The 16,361-nt window shown below is 39.7% G+C and overlaps 1 protein-coding gene across 9 annotated transcripts in view; it reads left to right on the forward strand.

Annotated features, from left to right (window-relative positions):
- The window catches only part of LOC127430222 (kinase suppressor of Ras 1-like), a 61,311-nt gene that overhangs the window by 24,650 nt on the left and 20,300 nt on the right, over positions 1-16,361 (forward strand). For 7 of the 9 annotated variants that reach the window (XM_051679827.1, XM_051679829.1, XM_051679830.1 and 4 more), the window contains 8 exons: positions 9,500-9,647; positions 11,295-11,757; positions 12,859-13,016; positions 13,716-13,785; positions 13,895-13,978; positions 14,063-14,124; positions 14,219-14,331; positions 16,155-16,323. In XM_051679827.1, coding sequence (XP_051535787.1) covers positions 9,500-9,647; positions 11,295-11,757; positions 12,859-13,016; positions 13,716-13,785; positions 13,895-13,978; positions 14,063-14,124; positions 14,219-14,331; positions 16,155-16,323 — 1,267 coding nt within the window. The other 2 variants (XM_051679833.1, XM_051679836.1) reach the window with 2 other exon arrangements.

Genomic DNA, 16,361 nt, shown 5'->3' on the forward strand with positions numbered 1-16,361 from the left:
ATAGATGTAACCACTGGAGTCTTACTGATTACCAAAGTTCTGGTCACCATTCACTTGCATTGTATGGACCTACAGAGCTGAGATATTTTTCAAAAACTCTTCATTTGTGTTCTGCAGAAGAAAGAAAGACATACACATGAGGTAGCGAGAGGTAGCATGAACTGATTCCCCTCATGGACGTGCATGGAAGAGCGACCAGAAGTAAATTATTATAATGAAAAGGACTTAAATATTGATCCTTTTCTCACCCAAAATGATCGCAGCCCTTTAGAAGACATTAATTTAACCACTGGAGTGTTTACGTGGATGGTGATCAGTCTTTAGAGTGCTGATCACCATCCACTTGCATTATATAGACCTACAGAGCTGAGATATTTTTTAAAAAAAATTCATGTGTTCAACAGAAGAAAGAAACTTATCCACATCTGGGATGGCATGAGGGTGAGTAAAAGATGAGAGAAATTTCATTTTGGGGTGAACTACTCCTTTAAAAACCTGTCTGTTTTCGAGAACTCTCTGTTAGCGCCACTTAGTGGGCATTTCACCTCAGAACTGCGGTGATATGTGTAATGAACCATGTAATGTCATTTTGCAAGTCATGTAATATTGATTAAATCAGGCTGGGACTGACAGCCTCAGTCCTCATTCACATTCATTGTATGGACAAAAATACAGCATCAACATTCTTCTGTTCCAGGTAATACGGGTTTGGAACATAATGGGGGTCTATAATTAATGAGAGCATTTTCATTTTAACTAGCCCCTTAATAAATTTCAATTTTTGAATCTAAGGACAGTTTTGATACTGTGTTGGTTCATCACTTGATATCCAATGTACTGTAAAACTTGGTCCTGAATCAAAAGTTTTAAAGAATCTGTTCTGTTGTGTCCTGGAGATTAGATCTGTGTATACAGAAAACACAGAACTTCTTAGGGACGGCCCAGTCAGTGACCATTTGCTTTTAGGAGGAGTGTCCAGATCTGTGGAGACTTCTCAGGCATATTCACAGGAAGGAGGGAGAGATGGAAGGGAGGGACAGTGCGGAAAGGGAGGAGAGACGGGGTGGGTACGAGGAGAAGTTTGGGTTAGAAGGGAGCAGTTCTCAAAGTTTGTGTGACTTCTGAGGGGGACACTTTAATTTTCCGTTTCTGGGAAATGAGATTTAAGAAAGGCAACTTAACAATCTCCCATGGTATAGTATTTTTAACTGTTTCATGATTTAGAGCCTTCCTTTCAAACTTTGTGTCAACTGTCTTTTGTGTTTTTGATGTTTGTTGGTTTCCTGCCTGCATGCAAGTTGGGTTGAATGTAGAGACTCTGTGGTCATAGAAAAGCTGCAAGCAGAATTGGCAACAGCAGAAATCTACTTATTCAGTGTTTGTCAAGAGTGTTAACAGACTTGCAAGCTTGAGGTATTAAACAGTTTGTGAAGGCAGTTTGTGGGTCAGTAGGCTTTGTTTTTTTTTTTTTTTTTTTTTTTTTCCTGTTTGTTAGGTTTTATTTATTTAATTTGTTTTTCAAGTAGCTATTTGGGTGCTTGTTTGTTTGATTGTAGTTTAATGGGAAAGTATTCACAGACCAGATGTAGCCACCATGGCTTGGTTGCTTTTTACGGCATCTCCTGATTAATGATTTGTCGACGCAGCTTTCCTGGGTGCTTTTAATTGCAGTGGGTAGGAGTTTGTATACATGTTTGGTTGGAAGCTAACGCATGCTGCATCTCAGTTTAATGTTCATAGCATCACTCCCTGGGTTATGTCGGCTCATAAACTCAGGTAAGAGGCATGTCCAGACATCACCTTGGTATCGGTATGTGTCATTTCACCTGCTTTCTGCCCTGGCTTGCCCATTTTAACTCACAACTCACACTTATTAACTCAGATACGACCCGTATGTAACAACGACAGGTGTTGTTATGCCCTCCTTATGCAACTGTGGCCCTTTAATCTCTTATTGGATGTGTTTTGTGAATGACAGAATAGAGAAATAAACATGCATCCGTTAGATGAATGGTTAGTCATGGTACTGTGTGTTTATGGAAGGATTAGGCTTATTGTTTGGTTTAGACCTGGCTTACCTTGATTTTTGTACTCTTGTTGTTTTTCCAACCATAAGCTAAACCTTGAGAAGAGGATTTGGGCTAATATTTGGTTTGAGAAAGTCGCAGAGTGCAGCTAAAGCTTATTTCTGGCTCTTTGCCAAAAAGTCTCCATTAGGAGGGTGATTTCCATTCATTTGAGTGCCATGCATACCATTTAGATGGATTTCACTTGTTTGTGATGTCGTGTTGCTTTTATTTTCTGTTTGACTGACACACACACACACACACACACACACACGTTTACCTATATTACCTATCTGTATGGAGACGTTTTTGCATTCTTAGAAAGAAAAAAAAAACACTTGCTGAATAATTTTGTCCTGTAATGGAAGTACTGAAAGGAGATTTTGTTAAATTTATTTTATCTTAATTTATTGTCTTTTTTGTTTTTGTTGCAAATTTCTACTGAATATATAGTGTTTTTTTGTTGTTGTTTTTTTTAAGACACGCACACACACACACACACAGACCTTTGAGGCTAAGGTCACCAGAACACTATGGTCCTAATAAAGTGCCCAAAGTTCAACGTGGTGTGCATTCTGAGATGTTATTCTTCTCACTACAATTGTACAGAGGGGTTATCTGAGTTACCGTAGCCTTTCTGTCAGCTCGAACCAGTCTGGCCATTCTCCGTTGACCTCTCTTATTAACATGGCGTTTTCGTCCGCAGAACTGCCGCTCACTGGATGTTTTTTGTTTTTGGCACAACTCTAGAAATATACTCTAGAGACTGTTGTTCGTGAAAATCCTAGGAGATCAGCAGTTACTGAAATAATCAAACCAGCCGGTCTGACACTTACAATTATGTTTATAATCAAAATCACTGAGATCACATTTTTTCCCCATTCTGATGGTTGATATGAACATTAACTGAAGCTCCTGACCTGTATATGCATGATTTTATGCATTGCACTGCTGTCACACAATTGGCTAATTAGATAATCACATGAATAAGTAGCTGTACAGGTGTACCTAATAAAGTGCTCGTGAGTGTATTTACGCTTTTTGTCTACAATAAAATGCCATTTTCCTCCACCAAAAACAGAGACTTGACGTCAGGAAACTGAAAATGGAGGTTTCAAACTTAAATGTACTAGTGTAAACATGGCCAAAATTTGTGAGGACCACTCATGGCCCTGCTGAAAAACCCAGCCTAAGCTGGTAGACAGAGTTTGTAGAGCTGGTCGCCCAGCCTGGTCAGGCTGATCAGTTTACTGGTTTTGGAGCAGTTTTGGGCTCTTTTTAGCTGGCTAAGCCGGGAGACCAGATGAGGATAAGGCTGGTTTTAGCTGTTTGTTTTTTTCAGTTGGGGGATACAGTGGTTTTCATACTTAGCTAATGATATTTGTAATATTCTAAACCTGACCATGATGACGTTAGTTGGGAAATAATGGACTCTTCTCTATGTTGCGGTCAGGGAAATGTTTCCACTCCCTGATGGCCAAAACAGAGAGAATGAGAATGAGAAGGAGGAGCTTCTTTCCCCAGGCCATCCGTGTCCTGAACCAAGCACAACACTAGGACTAGTTTCACTATTCAACGCCACACACTTGAAGCAATATTACACTCTGCATTATCATATTATATATTATCATTATTATACATCTACAACATCACCTCAATAACATCAGCCTGTTGCAGGTCAACATTACTGCACAATTGCACTTTACCTTGCACAATGTACATATTGCCAGTCAAACTATTGCTGCTACCACCTCTACATCTGTTATTATGCACTATTTCATATTCAGATGCATACTTTGTACATACAGTATGTATTTCTTCTTTCTCCTATTTTATTGTGTATTTTATTGTGTTGTAAAAAATTTTTTAATTGTTTTTTACTTCTATTTCTACTCCTTATCTATCTATCTATCTATCTGTATATCTATCTATCTGTATATCTATCTATATGCATATCTATATGTACATGTGTATATATATATATATATATATATACGTAAACTGTGGGGAGAAAAGTTGTACCAAGAATTTCACTACATGTTGTACTGTGTATGGTTATGTATGTGACCAATAAAACTTGAAACTTGTGAGGACAAATTAAGGCTCACATACATAGTGAAACAAGTGCACACCCAAATCACACATTTAAATAATGCACACACATATCCCTGGTGTCAAGAAGCACATCAGAGTCTATGTGGTTTTCCTGGCCCAGATATTCAGAGCCTGATCTCACGAAAATTATATTATGTGGCTCCTTACACATATTGCTGCAGTTCCAAAGGTTAAATGTCCACTGTAAAATCGAGTTAATGTTCTCCCAAACGGACAAGGTTTTTAACGTTAAAGGCCTTCATTATTTGTTTGGAGCCAAAAAGAAGTCTGAAACAGCTGCGCACCGACATACTGTCTGCGAACATTCAAACACCGGCCACACTGCTTAGAGAGGAGTTACATTCGCTAACATGCAATATACGGACATAATATGTGCTGGTTACACTCTGCTATTGTAATATACTGTATGATGACACTGATACTACTGCTAAGATGGATGTATAAATGAATGTTAATGGTCAGAATACTGACAAAATAATGATGATAGGCATTTCTTACTTTTGGCAGTTTGGCTGCAGAAGGTACTTGAGTGAAGCAACATATCAAACAACAGAGTGAATGGGCACATAAGAGTATTTAAGTAGATTTGATTATATTTGAAGACTAATTAAACCAAAAAATCGCATGACATGTTCTTGGAAAATGTCTCAGTGCGAACAATCATACAGATGTTGGTCAATTTGCACCAGATCGCTAATAATTGCATGCTGGTGTGTTCATGTTGACTGATCTCAACTGACTGAACGGGGATTAGTTGTCGGCCTGAAATTAGGTTGAGCTCCAGGACACACCTACAGATGACGTAGACCAATGGCAGTAAGAAGGTGTTTAGCAGTCAGTACAAAGTTTTCCTGAAAGTTTGTGCTGGCGAGCTGTTATGAACCACCAAAACAAACACAAAAACACCTTCGTTTTGGCCATATTATGTTCTAAATTACATCACATCCATTAGTTCTTCGATTTTGTATGAAGTGCAATGCTCTATCAAGTTTTAAATCAACAAAACCTACCACCCTACCCTAAACCTTAAACCTAAACCTAATGGATACTAGTGTCAGAAATAGCAAATGTGACATGAAAAACAAAATTTCTGAAACAACCACATCATTTTTCTGGTGCTTCTATGACATTTTCAGCTCATATGTCCACTCGCATCCTCTTCAGAACTTGTACCCTGGTTCTTTGCATAGCAAGTGCAACACTCTATCAGTTGAACAACTGTGAAATTCAATTGTGCTTCATCATGTTTGTAAATGTAGTTGGTTATGTAATGCAAACGTTGAACATCACCTCACGTTAAACAAGTCATGCACTATAGGAAAAGTGTTTTGATGTCATAAGATAGCATTGTGTGAGGAACAGGGCGAATAGCAAATGTTTATGAACTGATAATCTGCTGTTTTACTCGTGGTTTGTGTATAGGGAATAAAAGTAATTGTTGTTTTAGCGCCTTTTGTGTTCATTTCAGCAGGAAACTGCTGCGATACGTACGTTAACGTGTTTCTATGTGACGTGGTTGTATATACACTCTACAGCACACTGGTTCATCTAGTCTATTTTTAGTAACCGAAAACGAAAGCACAGTTATCAATATAGCCCCTGTAAAGTTTTGCGTTGATGTGCGCTATAGAATCACACTTTTCAAATCAAAACCCTGAAAAATGCTGTAATGATGAGTCTGATACACCCCACTGTCTTTAAAATTAGAGGTTCTGCCCCTCCTCTGATCCTCTATAACGGGGACCTTCTTTTGTCCTGTTATCTATTCATTTACCATGGAGACAACACTGACCACAGCTCCAACTGTTGCTGGGCAGTTGTTCAGTCATGCGTGTGAGTAAGTAAGTGTGTGTGTTTGGGGTGAGAATTGAAATACGCCAGAGAGACGCCAAAGAGCACAGGAATGTGGTTGGGTGGAGGAATTGAACAGAGAGGAGTGGACAGAGAGAAAGAACTGGACCGTGCAGGGTATTTGGACCTTGGCTAACTCTGGTGCCACAAGATGCCAACAGTCTTAGTGGCGGCTGGGGGATTCCAGGAGGGCATGATTATGCTTTTGTCTGTCTCAGCGAATCATCCTCTAATTAACATACAGACTCCTCCCCGCCCATCTAAAGCCACATGAGGCCTCTCATTGAGAACCTTGCTGGAAGTGACTGGTTTCTTCTGTAAATCATGGCACTGGCAATGCCAAAAGCCATGGGTTCAATTCCCATGGAACACACATATTGATAAATTTGTATTTAAAAAACCTTGAATGCACTGTATGATGCTTTGGATAAAAGTGTCTGACAAATATTAATTGGGGAGGATATGAGTATTATGATGGTTCTGATAAGTAAAAAAATCATAAATGCTCCAAATAAGATGATATAGAAATTAATATACAGCTCTATGGAATACTTGATTCTTATTGGTTGATCGTGGCATTCTGCAGTCAAATATAATGAAAGTGAATCTGAATAATTGACTGATATCCATTCCAATGCAATAACCAATACATAATTGTGCTAGTTTTTATGTGTCTTATCACTCCACAGTCTATTTCATCTCACATAATAAAACAAAACAAAAAAATATATAAAATAAAAAATAACTGTTTATTTATTCAGTATGTAGCCATGTAATAAGCACAATTAGCTGGTCATTATCACACACAAAACTCCAGGGTGAAACGCTTCACTTCTCATCTGGATCCTTGATTTATTTTGCTATAATAACTGGTTGACTTTACATGATCCCTTATTAAGATATAGTGTAGTGTGTACCTGTATGTGTGTGAGAATATGAAACAGCCCACCTGAATCATTCTGCTCTACTTAGCATTGTCAAAAGATCTTTTCAGTACGTAGGTTTGTCAAACTGGATGCACACCCAATTTTTTTTATATATATATATTGTCAGTAATCTGTTCTGTTGATTGGGTGTCAACAAACTGTCTGTTTTAAATGGAAACAACAGGTGTACAGCTTACGTCGTCTATCGCTTTAATTATGGGGACTAACGACCCATGCTGACCATTCAAACAGCAGTACCATCTCACGCATATCCAGTCCTTGTTATTTTGGAGGCATTGATAGACTAGTATTGTTTAGTTAGACTTTTGTTTGGAATGCTTTGCTGCTTAATCTGACCAAGAACCACCCACTTAGACAGACAGTTGCCATCTGTCTGACATGTAAAGTGACAGACTACAGTTTATTTTATTTGAGTGACATTTAGAGGCAGGCATAACTGTGAGAGCAAATCATAATATACAGGTATGGCCAAGGATTGTTTATAAGGGATTAAATGTCTCCAACAACACTCTTGAATATCTTTGAAAGATTTGATGCCATGATGAACCTCACAAACTTCAGTAATTCTAGCGACTATTTCTTCCTTGGAAGCACTTATTGTAGCAGCCTGGGATCTTGATTTTGTTTCCTGGCAGACTGATAAAGATCTGTGCACTCTGATTCCTGGTAATTGCACAGAAGCCAGCATTAGTTTGCAACTGGTGATATCAGTCAACTCACTGTATTTTTGTGTGCGATTTGCATAAGACAGTCTAGGAATGGTCTGTGGGCGTGCATTCTAAACAGTGTTAAAGGAATAGTTCACCCAAAAATGAAAATTCTCTCATCATTTACTCACCCTCATGCCATCCCAGATGTGTATGACTTTCTTTTTGCTGAACACAAACAAAGATTTTTAGAAGAATATCTCAGCTCTGTAGGTCCATAAAATGCAAGTGAATGGTCACCAGAAATCACTTAAAAGAAGCTTTAAAAGGGGTCTGGGTAGATCAGCGAGTATTGACGCTGACTACCACCCCTGGAGTTGCGAGTTCGAATCCAGGGTGTGCTGAGTGACTCCAGCCAGGTCTCCTAAGCAACCAAATTGGCCCGGTTGCTAGGGAGGGTAGAGTCACATGGGGTAACCTCCTTGTGGTCACGATTAGTAGTTCTCGCTCTCAATGGGGTGCATGGTAAGTTGTGCGTGGATAGTGGAGGGTAGCATGAGCGGAGGCAACTGAGACTTGTCCTCTGCCACGCAGATTGAGGTGAGTAACCGTGCCACCATGTGGACCTACTAAGTAGTGGGAAATGGGCATTCCAAATTGGGAGAAAATTTTCCAATTTTTTTAAAGCAGCATAAAAATAATCCATACGACGCCATTGGATAAATCCATGTCTTCAGAAATGATATGATAGGTGTGGGTGAGAAACAGAACAATTTTTAAGTCCTTTTTTACTATAAATGTCCACTAAGCACTCTCTTCTCTCCTATGAAAGGTTCTTCTTTTATTTTTGTCGATAAGCATTCTTCGTGCATATTGCCACCTTCTGGGCAGGGAGGAGAATTTATAGTAAAAAAAGGACTTGCATATTGATCTTTTCCTCACCCACACCTATTATATTGCTTCTTAAGACATGGATTTAACCACTGGAGTTGATGGATTACTTTTATGCTGCTTGTATGTCCTTTATGGAGCTTCAAATTTCTGGCCACCATTCATTTACATTGTTTGGACTTAGAGAGCTGAGATATTCTTTTAAAATCTTTGTTTGTGATCAGCAGTAGAAAGAAAGTCATACACATCTGGGATGGCATGAGGGTAAGTAAATGATGAGAGAATTAAAATTTTTGGGTGAACTATTTCTTTAATCTCGCCAATGAAATGACTGTTAAAAAAAGCTGTCCACTAAGCACTCTCTTCTCTCCTATGAAAGGTTCTTCTTTTATTTTTGTCCATAAGCATTCTTCATGCATATTGCCACCTTCTGGGCAGGGAGGAGAATTTATAGTAAAAAAGGACTTGCAAGAAGTTTTAATTTAAATATGCTGTTGACGAAAATATCACATGAAGAAAATAATGCTGCTAAGATATAGAACATGTATAAATAGTTAATAAGTAGTTAATAATAATTAATACATTTCATAAGTAGTTTATAAATGTTTCAGAATATTGGAATGTTTGGTAAAATTTTGTTCTGATACAGTTTTATGCATGATTTTGTCATTTTGCAAAATTGACTAAAATAAATGAAAATAACATGATGAACTATTGACTGAATTTAAATGACATTTTCAGGCAAAAGACAAAAATGATGACTAAAATAAAAAAACTGTGTGAAAACTATTGATGGACAGACTTGCACTTCTTAGTTTGGATATTTTCCATGCAAAGAATAACATACGTTTAAAAACATTATTTTTTTTTTTTTTTGAGATTTTTATTTTCCAGTGCTTAATAAGAATTGTGTGCCATATGCAACCACATGTGTCCATTTCTGTCATTATGCATTCATTATCAATTTATTCTGTCTTCCCAGGCAGTGCCAGTGAAGCTATCTCTGGATGCTCTGCTGCAGATGTCCAGTGCCCAGGTGGAGGAGACCATGAAAAGACTGGGCTCCAGTGGTGAGGAGTGTTCCCGCATCACCGCTGCCCTCTCCTGTCTCAAGAGCGCTACTGACACAGGTCAGGGCTGACCCCTTCCTCTTTCCATTCTTCAGGCTGTCTCAGCTGTAGGCTCTCAGCTCAGCAAAGGAGAGAAAGGCACAGAAAAGACAGCATTTGATAATGCATAGTGGAGTTCTGATGGCCAATGTATTTAGTGAGTAGAGTATGTCCATGTCCAGATCCTGCCCAGGGCACTTCCTTGACCAATAATGTTTAACCCTTGAGTAACTCCTCCTTGAACTCCTGTTACTCCAGTATGCTCGCTGTTCTTTGACTGGTTATGTAAATTTGATTTAAGAGAAATATGCAAATTATAGCCATTTGTAAACGATGCAAAAAAAGGACTGAAGACCAGAAACACTTTACACAAATACGCAAACATAAATGTTTGGCCAATGCATTGCAAATGTTCAGTCCCATTATACAGTATATACTTTGTGTTTTTGCATTACTGTGGCAATAAAAATCCTCAGTACTCAAGGGTGTCCCTTCATAAATGTATGTGCCATTAACCAAATGTATTATTCAGCTGCTAGCTATAAACATGTTGACAGTTTAACTTTAGCTTTAGCTCTTCAGACTGTTGCTCTGCCATGACAGTAGTTGTTGACCTGAAGAGGAAACTGACTGTAGAAGACAGTTTACGCTATGGTCGCTACAATGCCCCTTTGGTATGCAACTGTGCTAGAAATTGAGCTTGCATAGATAGAAAGGTTTGCAATCATGTACTTGCAGTAGGGATGCACAATGAATCGGAAAAGTAAACGAGATTGCAGTTATCAGTGAAAACTGACGATTACAGCATTCCATTTCAGTCTACTCCTGCTGCTCCAAAGGTTTCTATTTACAACGTGTTTTTGCAGCAGTTGAGTTTTCTAACCCATTCCAGACATGTCCATTGAGCAGTGAAATGGCAATGAAAAATCAGAGATGTACAAATTACTCCTTAGTCCTATCAATAATGATAACCAATCCTAATCTTTAGTTTGAAACAGTTTGATGCCCAGATGCTTGCTTTATGTTTCACCTCTGTTCATGGTGGCACTCGAAAATTATTGCTGAAGAAACATCACCTTACACACGAGAAGAAGCTTTAAAAACAAAAGCGAAAACCATAGTCGGTCATTTGGAATTATTTTGGCTTCGCTATGTTGCGTAGCTCACTTGCAATGTAGACTGTAAATACACTGCAAAGAGAGTGAAGAACTGTGTGCAAAGTGTCAGTGAGCTCACGCTAAACTGCAGGGGTCAAACAGTCTAAACCTGCAGTGAGTGACAGTTGATTTACTGATGTATAAAACATCAATAAAGTAATTCAGCTTAACAGTTCTCCGCTTGTTTTGGATGTGTAGCCTACATAAAAAATATGGCCTAGGGTGAACAAATAAGCATTTAATGTAACTTCTATTAATCAACATTAATAATCGCTATTACAATATCAAGATAATTAATCAACAATTATGATTTTTGTAATCTTGCAGCCCTAACTTGCAGTATGAGTATGTTTCGAGCCTTAAATGTGTAATCAAAGCTCGTAAATAGAATTATACTCACTCCCCTTGGAACTTCAGAATACATACCTTCATAGACTACTTGTTTTGAATTTCAGTGTTTCACACTCCTTCAAACTTCTAAGTTGTCCTAAAATCTCTCTCTTTTTTCCAGGGGGTGAACTAAGGAAAGAGGGTATCCCCTGGATTGCAGAACCCACTCAACGTGACAACAGTACCTCTGCTGACCAGCTGACCTGTTCCATACGTGCACCTCGACCTTACAGTCCCAGCCCCATCAGCTGTACTCCTCTTACTCCTTCTGCTGTCCCTGCCCTTCGCTCCTGCATCTCCGTTTCTGCCTTGCCCTCTACGGACTTTCCTACAGTTGTCCATACACGCTGTGACAGACTGACAGACCCCTTTCCACCCTCCCCGCAGCTCAACAGCTGCACATCTGGGCTGCTATCCACCCCCCCAGCTACCCCACCATCGAAGCGGTATGGCATGCTGATGCTCCCCCGGACCCCACCAGCGCCCCCTCGCAAACTGCTGAACCTCCTGCCCAACATCACTCTCACACGTAGCAAGAGCCAGAGCCAACTGGCCAACCGGATAGAGGACCCCATGCCCAACAAGTATGTTTAGCACAGAATACTATTTCATCCACATTTGTGATTATCCTAAGCCAAGCGCATTTAAAGGAATAGGCAAGGCAAGTTTGGCATGGCAAGTTTATTTATATAGTACATTTCACACACAATTGTAATGTGCTTTACATAGTGTTTTACATAGAAATGATTAAGAGAAGAATAGTTCACCCAAAAATGAAAATTCTGTTATCATTTACCTACCCTCATGTCATTCCAAACCCGAATTACTTTCTACTGCGGAACACAAAATAAGATGTTTTAATGAAGAAACCTCTGTGTCTTTGCAATACAATTGCAGTTGATTTTGACTCACTTTAAGGCTTAAAAAGGACCCAAAATAATTATAAAATTAGTCCATGTGACTCATACAACATTTTCCAAGTCTTCTGAAGACATAGGATAGGTTTTGGTTTGAAACAGCCCATTTGGAAAGCTGTTCCCCCTTTAGGTATGTGTGTGACGGAAATGTGGTTTCGTCCAAAAATCCTCCTTGGACAAAATGTTCTACATATATTTTCAACTCTATAGTTCACGTTCGTCATATGCATACCATTCTTTGCTGTCTGTATGCCCTATATACCAAATTGTTTGGTCTGTGGGAGTGATCTGCAGTGTCATTTGAGATCACTGATGGCCCAGTTCCAGGCAGGGTTTGGAGGGGGGATAGTAGTTCAACACTCCTTGTGCATCCACCCCTTCAGTTAGCCCCAGTGTTTCCCGTTAACCCAAGGCCGAGGTTACATCCCTTCTCAGACTTGCTGGAGTCCAGTGCTAGATCATTCCCACTCATCTCTTCTCTCTCTCTGAGCCAATAAACATAGCCAAGATCGAAGCTCCTCCTTGGAATATTTATGTGAAATGAAGTCCACTGCACAAATTCCCTACCTCTGAAACAGCATGCCTGCATTTGTCTACCATATTTTTTAAATATTTGTGGTTGCATGCTGCTGGTTCAGGTTTATTGAGTTCTATAGAAAGGTCATTCTGGGAATTCTAATTGTTACATTGCAACTATTCCAGTGAAACATTGTATAGGTGGAAAAATAGAACTTGTAGATATTTAATCTTGTCTCCTCTGCCTTGCAGAAGTGGGAAGAAAAATAACCCATTGCCGAACGTGCAGATAAACGGTGGAGGGAATGTCTGGGAGGTCTCTCCCTCGAGGTCGCCGCTGCTGTCTGCACGTTCCCCCTGCATACTACCAAACACCCCCACTCACCCTGGGGACCCTACGGGGGTAAGAAGTAAGTGTTCTTCTTCAGCCCTAGTAAAACAGTATCAGACAATATAACTAGACAATTTTAAAACATCATAATGTATTGCAAGGTTTCAGTCTTGACATAAAGCTGTTCTAAACTGTACCCATAAACATTATGGTGCCTTATAAGATTGGGCTTGTTTTGGTTCTAAAGTAGCATCGCATGTATCCTTCATAGATAAGGCACTCCCATAATCCATGGTGACAACAAAATTCATCCAAGATGGCAGCAGATTCGGGAGAAATGTAGACTATAAATATATGTAATTTAATACTGAAATATATCAATATAAATAGTTTAATCTAATTATAAATGTACTGTTTATCCTATATTTATGTGTGCTATGTATTTTTTTTTTTTATGTTTATTTGAGTACTGCCTCATTAGCTTAGCAATAAGCTAACTTCAAACTCTATTGGAATCAATTGTTAGTCAAGTCCCACATGCCTTTCTTACAAGGAGCACTAATTGTGTGGTACACAGTTGCTGCCTGTGGTTCCATGACGCTTGCAATGCGTTTAATTGGCAGCTGTATATGTAAGGAGTAAACGCCAAGATGACTCACTCAGTTTTTGGAACAGAGCTGAAGTCATCCAGTGTCAGACAAATTTTTATGGTTGTTTCACAGACACTTTGTTTTTTTTGTCTCATTACTTTTTGTTATTTTACTTTGCCATTGTATAGATAATGTTGCAACGCATGGAAGCTCTCCGCTAATTATGAGGAAAGATATCGGTCTAGATGTCACACACAGGTATCAACCACAACATGTCTGTTTTTATTGTTTCATATGTCCTTGTTGGTCTTTCAGCTTTACTTTGGGTGACAACTGAAACTGGCTTTTTTATTTGTCCTCTTCAAAGGTTTTCCACCAAGTCCTGGTTGTCTCAGATGTGCCAGGTGTGCAAGAAGAACATGATGTTTGGTGTAAAATGTAAACATTGCAAGTAAGGAAAAACAAAATTCCTTGTATGGAAACCATGTCTGATTTCCCAGTATCTTCTTGCTCATGATTGCTTTCATCTTTTTAGGGTAAAATGCCACAACAAATGTACCAAAGAGGCTCCTAAGTGCAGAATTTCATTTTCACCATGTAAGACTTCAACATGGTACAGACCTTAGTATATTTTTACAGTTTAATGCTTTAAGCTGTAGAGCATGCAAAGTTTCTTTGTCTGTTCTTTCAGTTCCAAACAAGATCAGAAGAACAGAGTCAGTTCCGTCAGGTATCAACGACAAGGTGGAGCGGCCGGCTGAGTCTCATCAGTACGGAACGTTACCGAAGGCAATAAACAAAAAGGTATGTAGCAAACCACACAAACCAGGAAATTAAGAGTCATGTCATGTTAAAACACCATCAATGTCAAATTAAAACTCACTTTGTGTTCTGACTCTGTGTGGTGTTGTTTTTTGAAGAGGTGCACCTTCATTGCATTCTGTATTAGTAGAATAGAATAGAATAGAATTGATTTTCCCATTTAGTGAAAAAATTGATGAACTCTGTGGCTGCTGTGCACGGAATGCAAATCTGTTTTCATTTAATGGGACAATAATTTTGAACTTACATAAGGTTTCATTGTTGAAATGTTATTGTTAAATAATGGTGAAATGTAAAATTTTTTTTTGAATAGTTAACCAAAAATTGCATTTCTTTCTTCATTTACTAATGTCATTCCAACCCAGTATTATAGACCTTATTCACGCTAGCGCCATCTTTGATTTTTAATGGGAATGACAACGAGGGCCAGCGCTGAATCAGCTGATCAGCAGGAGAGCGGGTTAAGGGGCAGCCGGAGACACCAGTTGGGGAGAGAAAGAGACGCACGCAGCCGCGTTCCATGTGTGTCTGTTTGTTTATGTTTTACGCTGTGTTTCATCATTAAACGTTATGTTACTGTTCAGCCGGTTCCCGCCTCCTCCTTGCCCATCCATTAACTGTTACAGTTGTGCCGAAACCCGGGAGGGAGGAGGGATGCTCTGTCGTGGAGTCCTTGCTGCTGCCATCCACCAGGGGAGCAGCTGCAGCCTTCTGCCTGGGGGCTGCCGGCCGCCGAGAGCCGGAGGAACCGTGGCTGTCTGCCGAGAAGGGGAGGAGTGGCTCCATCCGCCAGGGGCCGTAGGACTTGCTGCCGTCCACCAGGGGAGGAGCGAGCTGGCATCCGCCAGAGGGCAGAGGAGCGGTTGAGGACCGGGTGACAGTGCGTCCGGGAGCCGACAAGCAAGTTCTTCTCTCTCTCTCAAACCAGAGTCTCCGGCTGCCCCTTATCTCACTCTCCCGCTGAACAGCTGATTCAGCGCCGGCTGTGCTCCATCACAGGCCATGCTCTCCTCGTCGTCACAAAAGTGTTTTTGGATCGTTCTGCAGACAAAACATTGAAAAAATATCTGTCCAAGAACATTCAGTATACAAAGAACTCCAGACAACATGAGTTGTGGAAAATCAGACGTGATCTAAGAGCTTTATACAGCTTTATACCGCTCATGCCATTGAAGAGACTGTAAGTCTATCCCTCACAGCCTCGTTTCCATTCTCATTAAAAATCAAAGATGGCGCTAGCGTGAATAAGGTCTATTGTCTTTCTTCTGTGAAACATCAAAGGAGATCTTTGACAGAATGTCTGAGCTTCTGTTTTCCAGAAGAAAGTAGATGGCAATTGTATTACAACAAAGTTCCAAAAAGAACTAAAAAGCACCAAGTATCAAAAGTATCATAAAAGTGGTCCATTCGTACTGGTCTTCTGAAGCCATATGATAGCTTTGTGTGAGGGAACAAATCAAAATTCTCCTGTTGTTGATCCCAATGTCATATTAACGTCATTGATGCCAAATAGCATTGGATCTTGCATGTCACCTGACATCATAAAGATTCGACTGCAAATTATATTTGAGAGCTATGACAGAGGGGAAGATTATCAGTGAATAACAAACTTTTGATCTGAGTTTGAGTTTACTTGTATGATACCTAAGCAGTGATTTTCTAGAGCTTGCTAGTAAAATAATTTGCTTGGATATTCTGCCTTACTTAGTTTTGTCCCTTTTGTAGTATGTCTCTATTTGTACTACAATTTTTTGCACCTTTTGCTAAATGTTAAATAGTGATGTGTCCCTCCTCTTTTCCTTCAGGACCACCCACAGTCACTGAGTCACCTGGACTCCAGTAGTAACCCCTCCTCCACCACCTCCTCCACCCCCTCCTCACCTATCCCCTTCAGTCACACCAACCCCCCAAGCGCCACCCCGCCACCCAACCACTCCCCTAAGGGTCTCGTTGACAGTCGCTTTCACTTCCCAGGTCAGTCTTATTTACATGGATACCATAGTAGTTTACTT

This window comes from Myxocyprinus asiaticus, chromosome 39 (genome assembly GCF_019703515.2).
Source record: "Myxocyprinus asiaticus isolate MX2 ecotype Aquarium Trade chromosome 39, UBuf_Myxa_2, whole genome shotgun sequence".
Classification (NCBI taxonomy): Eukaryota; Metazoa; Chordata; class Actinopteri; order Cypriniformes; family Catostomidae; genus Myxocyprinus; species Myxocyprinus asiaticus.